An 8,835-nucleotide genomic window follows, 5' to 3' on the forward strand; every position below is an offset into this window, starting at 1 on the left:
TGGGAACGCGTGACCATGGAGAGAGAAAATTCCTGGAATATCTGATATTCGGGCGTCCACCTCGCGCCAACGGGGTAGGAAATCTAGGTGCCTGCTGCGGTTGTGTATCAATCCAAGGAATTTCAGAACGATTGCTTGATTGCAGTTGTTGGGATTCAAGCCGGCTTGGTCTCAACAACTCCATGGATCTCAGATTCTGAGCAACGGGGATTTCTAAAGACTTGGTACCAGAAGCGGCCTCACAGGACGATCAGCCGTTTTGAGTCTCATTTTGGGGATTATTTGCTGGAAGATTTCGATTCCATCATTGAATTGGTTGCTATCTGGCCGGCGGTTCAGCGGCTGGAGTGGTTGTCGGCATTTTTTTTGTTTCTGTGTAGTTTTCTGGATTTACGATGGCTTTCTCGATGACCCCGTTGCTGAACGGAGAGAGAGCTGTGGTTCTATTCTTCATCACCAGCGTCTTGATTTCTCTCCCGTTCTCCCTCCTCTATCATGGTCTTGCTCTCTCTCTGCTTACTCTGTCCGCTCTTTGCATCGAAATCCAAGCAGAGAGTTCCAATTCTCTTCATCAATTTAAGACCAGGTTCCTTATTTTTCTTTTCTTTCTAATTCATCGAATTCTCGCTTTAGACTATGGTTGCTTGCACTTCTCTAATTTAGAACGTTTAGTAACGTCTCTGGTCAGTTTTCCAGTTGTTGTCTTCTGATCTCTGGATGTTGCTTGGGAAATTTAGTAATATGAATGTGCTGGACCTCGAATTGTGAAAGCTTGAATATGAGAGATGGGGTAAAACGTAGGATAGACTATACACGTGTATAGTAGGTAGGATGTAACTGTGAGGGTGTTGGATTTTGCGAGTGTTTTGAATGAGGGAGAAATGGCGTATATGATTCTTGTATGGCATGTTTGTCTCCTTTTATCTACTTAATAGAAGATTACCAATATACCTATCAATTAGGTGTCTGAGAACGTTTTGAAATGGAAGAGAGAAATGACGTAGAGGAAGCCGGGGACCAGAAACCACGGGAGACGACGGAAAAGGAAATGGGAGAAGGGAACTGTGATGCCGTTCGGGACTACTATGAACATTAAAACACCTAGTGCAAAATATATCAAGAGTTATTTCTATCTTGGATGACACACAAGACCATGGTGGCTATAGGCTCTGAACACTCTTGGGGAAAACATAAGGTTATCGAACATTGGATTGGGGGAGCTCAATTTTAGGATAGGGAGGAGAGATATGCGTATTTGGAGCCCAACTCTTTTGTGGTTTCACTTGTAGTTTCTTCTTTTGATGTTTGTTGGACCTTCTCCCGATAGGGATTTTGTTTTTTCAAAGAAGGTTAAGTTCTTTGTCTGGGAAGTTACCTATTGTCGTGTTAACACTTTAGATAGGATCTCAAGAAAGTGGCCTTTGTTGATTGGCCCATTTTGGTGTATTCTTTGTCGGAAGGTGGAGGAAGACTGGGATCCTTTCCTTTTGAGATGCGACTTTGTGCACTCAATGTGGTATTATTTTTTTTGGAGGCGTTTGGCTTTCAGTTAGCTCACCATAGAGACTTGAAGGGGATGATCAAAGAGTTTCTTCTTTCACCTTTTAGAGAAGTTCGTTTCTTGTGGCTTGACTGTGTACTTTACCATGGGACCTTTGGGAAGAGAGGAACAACAAATTGTTAGGTGTTTGGACAGATATCCTAGTGATGTTTGGTCCCTTGTTAAATTTTATGTCTCTCATTGGGCTTCCATACGAAAGATTTTTGTAATTACTCGAAAAGGCTATCTTACAGGTTTGAAGACCTTTAGTGGCCTTCCATTTTGTGGGCTTCCTGTTTGGATGCTCGGTGTAATCTTGTATTTTTTTTTCTCAATGAAAGGTTGTTTTTTATAAACAATACACACACAAATCTCAGGAGATAAAGGCACCAGTTATCATTCGAAAAGTTGATGGTTCGATCCTTTATTCCGCAATTGTTGAACTAAAAAATTATATATCATTTTTATACAAAAAGCAATATTAAGATCAATAACCTTATGCTTAAAAGTCTAAAGTCTTGGACTGGAAATTTATTGTTTTTTTTCCTTTTTTTAAAAATAATTCAACAAGTGAGGGTGGGGGCATTTGAATCTTTGACCTCTTTGTCGAGGGGATATGTTTAAATCAGTTGAGTTACACTTAAGTTAGCTTTTTTTGTCATATAGTACTATGTTTGTCTATTTATTCTTCTCAGTAATTGTTCAATACATGCCTAAGAAGTCTCAGCCTCATATTCAATTTATACAACTAGTTTCTAACACGTTGATTGTGCTAGCTAGTGTCTGATACATGTTCAACAAGTATCAAAGTGTTGGAATATCCAATCCGTATTGGATAAGGACACTTTAACCTAACTAAAATATTTGTGCTTCTTGAACATGCAATATAATTCTATATTAACTAACTTTAGAGGTTACATTTTTCCTTTTACCCCCTTATCTTGTAAATTTTCACTACGGGAGACCCAACCCATGTAAATGGATATTTTGTCATCTAGCTAAGTTTCAATACTATTAAATTTATTTTAACTTTTACTGGAATTGTGGTCTTTATGGTCAACGCAATGACTTTGTTCAATGATCTATTTTCTTATGTTGTCAATTTTGCTATATCAATGATTTTCAATTGCCATTTTCCGTAGGCCAGGTGCTTCATCAGGAATACTATTAGGAGCAATTACACTTCCAGCTGTAATGCTTGCTAAGATGATTCAGCTTACTAGAGCTTTCTCATCCAATCACACCGGACTTGAGGGTATGGAGTTTCTAAATAAACAGTGACTATGATTGGCATTATTCTTAAAGCTCTCTTAATTTAGTTGTTGGTACTGGAACTAAGCCCTTTTGTTCTTATTATTGGTTAATGACCACCAGGAATTTTTTAATTTATGTATTCAGAGATCGAAACTTGGACTATGCACTTCTGGTCAACTTCAACCTGCTGTTTGAGTGTGCTTATGCTTCTCTGGAATGCTATGCATGAGTCTGATGTTGTTTCACAAACACGTTTCCATCGTCTTTGGAGGTTGAAGCTTGGTTTGGGTTGTAAGATCCTATATGGTGTTGTGTGCTATAGTTCCTTAGCAACAATGTATCCGAATGGTAACTAAATTTGCTTCTAGTGAATTCATTCTTTTCTTTCTCATAAACTAAAATGATTTTTTTCCTTGTTTAGGTCAGAAATAGAATGGAGAAAATTCTGCAGAATTTTTTTGTTGAGTTTTTGATTTCATGTTTCAATACTTATTTTTGTTCTTTCTTCTGATTTCTCTTCAATCAGTTGTCCGCATGGCTCTTATGTCGTCGTGGATACTCTGTCATGGGTTGGTTGCTTCCAAATTGATTCAGCATCTTCTTAGTACCTTTCCATCTTGTGCTTCCATTGGTACGTGTTCTATGCCTCTTTTCTTTTTGCAGTAGATGGTCTTAATTTCTTTGGTATTTGAGAAAAACTAAAATCACTACATTGTAACTTGTTTTCATTAATTAAAATGATCAACCATGGCAAGGCAGAAATTATTCAGAAAATTTGATGTCATATTTATCTCCAATGGGAACAAATGTAAATATTTTCAATGATTTGCTGGTTAATATCATTTCCTAAATATGCTGTGTTCTACTTCTAATTGAATTCCAGAAGCCCAATAAATTGCTTTAATTTTTCTTTGGTCCAGATTCCACTAGTAGATCACAAGCCAAACTTATGATTTTTTAATGTTTAAATCAAATTTCTTTCACGGGCTTACTTCTTCAATGGTAGTGGCATCTTCTTATAGGGGAAGCGCTATTGGTTACGGCTGGACTTGTTCTCTACTTTGGTGACATGCTAGGATGTACTATTGCTAAGGTTTGTAGGGTATATATTTTCCTTGGAATATAACTGTTGCATATATATTTAATAAGAGATTGGTTGGAGCAGATGCTTGGGGCTCTTAGTTCGTCAGAATTGGTTTCTTTTCAGTATATGATGAACAGAAGCGAGATTAGTCCCATAATTCAGGTTTACATCTTGTTTGTGGAAGCTGATTCACATTTTTTAGTCTCAGTAATTCACATTTTTTACTCCCTTTGGGAATTAACATGGTTATTCCAACATGTAGGGTCTGCTGCTTGGCCTTCTTCTGTGCCCAGTGGTCTTTAAACATCACCGATGGGAATGCATTTTGAACACTGGAAACTCTGAAGCTAAGAAATACTTTGAGATTAGAAGATCTATGATATTTTTTTCTGTCCTCGGATTCATTTCGATTGTGGTTGCTCCATCGTGGATGATGTTAGTTCATGAATTTGACACACATCCTTTCTTATGGTATGAAATCCATTGGAATTTTGAATTCAGTTTATTGAAAATTTTAGTTTTTTTACTTACTCTCGTAAGTCTTTATAAAAATTGTTAAAGTTGATTCATTGACCTAATTGGAGCATATTTTGTCATGTCAACTCTTTATGCTTATCCGTATAATTGACTTTCTGTCAGGATCATATCCTTTACATTTTCAGAACCACTTAAAAGACTATCTTTATGCGTCTACTGGTTGTCTCTTATATGTGCATCTATTCTGCGGTTTTACAATATCTCAAGAAGTAGCAAGATCGAGAGAATTCTTCTTCGTAAATACTATCATCTCATGGCTGTTTTGATGTTTCTTCCTGCACTTATCTTTCAGGTAAACTGGCTCTAATTATTGATGCTTAGTTGCTACGATAATTTCTGCTCTAGTCAAAACAATGCTGGCATTCTGGATTAGGTGTGTCTAGATTCTGAAAAGTATTTCAATTTTTTTTTTCAGCCAAGGTTTCTCAATCTAGCCTTTGGTGCAGCTTTGGCAGTTTTCTTGGCATTAGAAATTATTCGAGTAAGTTAATTACTTGTACGTATGGATATTCAATTTACACTTTCATTGGTTTTATGTTGCTGTATTGTCTACAATCATTTATTTGATAACTTTGGTGACTGTTATTTTCATTTTGGGAGATGTTATTAATTGATATGATTGCTGTTAGATAGAACACTTGCCCTCACTTTGTCAAATAAACTATTGAACTCCATGAATTGTATATTTGATAATAAATGGAGGGGAACTCAGAAGAAAGGTATGTGGGAGGATGACTTGCTTCAATAAATTATAATAAGACTATGATTAACAAGAAATTAAAGTTGAAACAACGATTATATGTGGAAATGTGTGTGCAGTTAAGTGTAAAACATGAGACGAGGCTCAATATTATTATTATTATTATTATTCTCACACAAACCATTACTCTAGGTATGGAGGATTTGGCCTTTGGGCGAACCTGTGCATCAATTTATGAATGCTTTCATAGATCACCGTGACTCTGAATTTCTTATTGTGAGGTATTTTATCTTCTTTTTCATATATACTGTAAGGTATTGTTAACTTAGGAGAATAAGTTTTATCTAACCCTTTTATCTGTTAATATCTTTTCTTAAGCCACTTCTCACTTTTATTGGGATGTGCGCTTCCTATTTGGATGTCCTCTGGTTACAATGACCGTCCACTTGCACCTTTTGCTGGAATACTGAGTCTTGGAATTGGAGATACAATGGTGAGTGGATTATACCCTCAACTCTGGTGGTGACTCTGAGATACCTGCTTGAATTTAAATGCTGAAATTCGAGTTTGTCCTGAAATATGTGCTATTTTTCTGATTTATTGTTTATTTTATTGGTTAAACTAATCCTTTTCGCATTAACTGAATCAATGGGACTGAAGAGTTGAAAATCTCAACATTTATGCTGGACTGTTTTCTTAGCCGATAATTTATTTGTTTCTCAAAAGTAAATGAAGCATGTTCGTAAGCTCTACCATTTAAAAATCTATGATTCTTAATGTTTTTTGGTCCTCTAACATCAGCCGTTGACAGCTGTGGGAACTATTATGTTGTAGGTAGTTCATTTGAAACTATGAGTACTTAGCTCTCGATCATACTTTGTGTATAACACTTCTATATAAGTTTATAAGTTTAGTTCATATATTCCTTGTGATGTGATTTTACTCATGGAGCTGATGGCATACACTCTACATTTTAGTTTTGTCTATTTTTTCCCTCTTGAAATGATCAGAAAAATAAAATGTCATAAGACACAGTAGCTTCTGGTTAAAAGTGAAAAGTTTGAACAACCTGAGGAACAAACCAAACCTAATATTAAACATATATTTGTTCTTTGGCAATTGATTTCTTGTTGTATTGATTTAATTTATGGTTGATAGTGCTGTTACTAAACCCGACATGCACAAATAGTTTGAATTTAAGGATCTTCTACTTTAAAATGAGACAAAAATGAATTTCATTTCGACGGGCATTTGGTTGGAAAATGAAATTCTCAACTACAACTCAAATTTTCATTAAAAAAAATACAGTGTTGAGAAATCTAGGAAGGAGGTTTGAGAGTTAGTGAGATTTATTGCTTATGTTTGGGCGTTAGTCTCTAGATCGTTTTGTAAATATAACATCAATCTTGTTCTTTTGGACTGGATTCTTTATTGTAGTTAGTGTTGGACTACTTTTGTTTTGGGGCTTATTTTTTGTATGCCCTTTTTATTTCATAAACTTCAGTTTCTTACCAAAAAAAGAACTATAACATCAATATGAACATAATTTTTTAATGCCGTAGACTACTAGTGGTCAAACTACCATTTTTTTTTAATAATAAAAATGATAGTTTTCTTCCTTCTCAGGCATCTGTTGTTGGTCACAAGTATGGTGTCCTGCGATGGAGCAAAACTGGAAGTGAGTATTCTTTTTGTTCATGCGCCCTATGATTTAAGTTTTTGTGATTTAAACGTCTAATATTGTAATATTGCACTTTGTAGAGAAAACCATTGAAGGTACAGCTGCTGGTATCACATCTGTTCTAGCTGCTTGTTCTATTCTGCTTCCACTTCTAGCATCCACTGGATATATTTTGACAGAGGTTAGTCGATCTCTCTATCCCTCTGAACCACTAATCAGCAAAAGAAACTTCAGCAAAATGGTGTTAATTAGAAAAGAAATGCAGCAAAATAGAATCTCGAATGATTTGGGGAACTTGAGTGTCTTTCTTGATCAAGCTTAATACTAGACAACTACAAAGTTGATTGCTTTGACTTCCTTTACTCATTCTACTTATAAGCACGCCCATTAAAAAACCAGTAGCCCTCTCATTTAGCTACTATATAGTAAACGACCTATTTAATAATTAAATCCTAAATCTTTGGTAACTTTTCCTCTAAACCTCTTATCCCCAAAATCTGGGTCAATTAGGGGTGCTTGCAGCGGTACTATGGATCCATTGGAGAAATTGAATCCCTTTCCTTAGCAGTCTTACTTGGCTTCAATACTTGTTACTTGGGGTGTGCCGAGGGTTATCTTCTGGCATACAAGTCGAAGCCATGCAACCACAGTAATCGACCTAAGGCATCCCTCTACGGCAGGGGGACCTTTTTCCATTGTTCACTTTTTCCTCACCAGACCGACTTTGTGCTGCTAGCTTCAAAATGATCTTATCAGCCACTAGATAAATCACCATGAGCAATGCTTTTAGGAGTAGGACTGGTTTGAACTAGAATCGGTGTTCCCTCAAGAGCCAATTGGTGACTATACCATACCTGTTATCCAGCAATGTGAAACTTGAAGCCCGAATCAATTTCCTATTCTTTGTGATTATGGAAATACTCAACAATTCTTCCAGCCACTTTCATTTCCCATAAATTGGAAAACTGAAACAAGTTTCTTTGGAACCCTTTTTTTTTTTTGAACATGAGATAAAAAGTTTCTTTAAAACCTTAAAATCGACAAAAAGAACAGAGTGAGTGAAAGGAAAGTCTTGGGAACCAAACCTTACAAACCAATTACTTCACATCCTCCTTTCTATTAATTTTCCCAGGATTGTTTCAGTTGAAGCCATTTTTCTACCTATCTAGATGGAGGTCTGTTTGTAACTGAAATCATCCTCCCATCGTTCTTGATGCAGAAGGTTGGGAGAAGATGTTGACCGATGTTAGAGATAGAAAAGAGATGAGGTTGGGTGCGAGGAGAGACTGTAGGGAGAAAATGGAAACCGGACACACACGCACACACAAAACAATGTAAATTATTAATTGTTAATAATTCAAACATATTAAGTGTCATGCCACAGTCAAACAGGCAAAGCATGCAGATCAAATAAAACTGATTTCAAACTGCAGCACTAAAGTGTGATTTGTCCAAGAATTTACTTATCGATATTGATGTCTTACAATTTTTGTATCTATATATTCCTGATACGGTTGATTACCCTTTCAGCGATGGCTGTCTCTTCTCCTAGCCGTAACTGTTAGTGGTTTGTTGGAGGCTTATACAGCACAGCTTGACAACGCTTTCATACCGCTTGTGTTCTTCAGCCTTCTTTGCTTGTAGAAGCGATCAGATCTCCTTTCAGCCAACTCAGCTTGTTGCAGGCTTCTCCAATATCCAAATAAAACTTCAACTTAGCGCTCATTAAATGCCTCAAGTCTTGCATTCTTCAGCAGATTGCACACTTTTGTACCAGAGCTCATATTTACTGCTGGAAACCTCTAACATATGGTCTCTTCTTGTATCATATTTCGTTGATCTAATTCAATTTCTATTCTTTTCAATTAAAAAAGGTATAATGTTAGCTGTAGAGAGGGGAGGGGAGGGAGGGGTAGAGATTGTGTAATTTGCAATGCTGCGGCGAAGATTCCTAGAAGAGAGCGCTTAATTTTTTGTAGCAACTTACCATTCGAAGAAATTATACTTATAGAAATGCATAAAACACATCCTTGAAACCC

General features: G+C 36.4%; 1 protein-coding gene across 1 annotated transcript; it reads left to right on the forward strand.

Moving 5' to 3' along the window:
• Positions 1-8,835, forward strand: LOC111469273 (dolichol kinase EVAN). The gene is made up of 14 exons (XM_023114490.1): positions 1-586; positions 2,683-2,795; positions 2,939-3,142; positions 3,321-3,425; positions 3,817-3,887; positions 3,960-4,040; positions 4,141-4,349; positions 4,518-4,707; positions 4,831-4,896; positions 5,308-5,396; positions 5,494-5,608; positions 6,742-6,793; positions 6,877-6,977; positions 8,327-8,835. The coding sequence occupies exons 1-14, from the start codon at positions 396-398 to the stop codon at positions 8,438-8,440; spliced, it is 1,701 nt and encodes a 566-aa protein (XP_022970258.1). The 5' UTR covers positions 1-395; the 3' UTR covers positions 8,441-8,835.

Source organism: Cucurbita maxima, unplaced genomic scaffold (assembly GCF_002738345.1).
Source record: "Cucurbita maxima cultivar Rimu unplaced genomic scaffold, Cmax_1.0 Cma_Scf00039, whole genome shotgun sequence".
NCBI lineage: Eukaryota > Viridiplantae > Streptophyta > Magnoliopsida > Cucurbitales > Cucurbitaceae > Cucurbita > Cucurbita maxima.

Bases quoted from the DNA above. Each gene is read 5' to 3' on its own strand.
- LOC111469273 (XM_023114490.1), top strand. From the start codon at position 396: ATGGCTTTCTCGATGACCCCGTTGCTGAACGGAGAGAGAGCTGTGGTT. The intron at 3,426-3,816 runs GTACGTGTTCTA...ATCTTCTTATAG, and splicing joins TCCATCTTGTGCTTCCATTG to GGGAAGCGCTATTGGTTACG. The intron at 6,794-6,876 runs GTGAGTATTCTT...TGCACTTTGTAG, and splicing joins GCGATGGAGCAAAACTGGAA to AGAAAACCATTGAAGGTACA.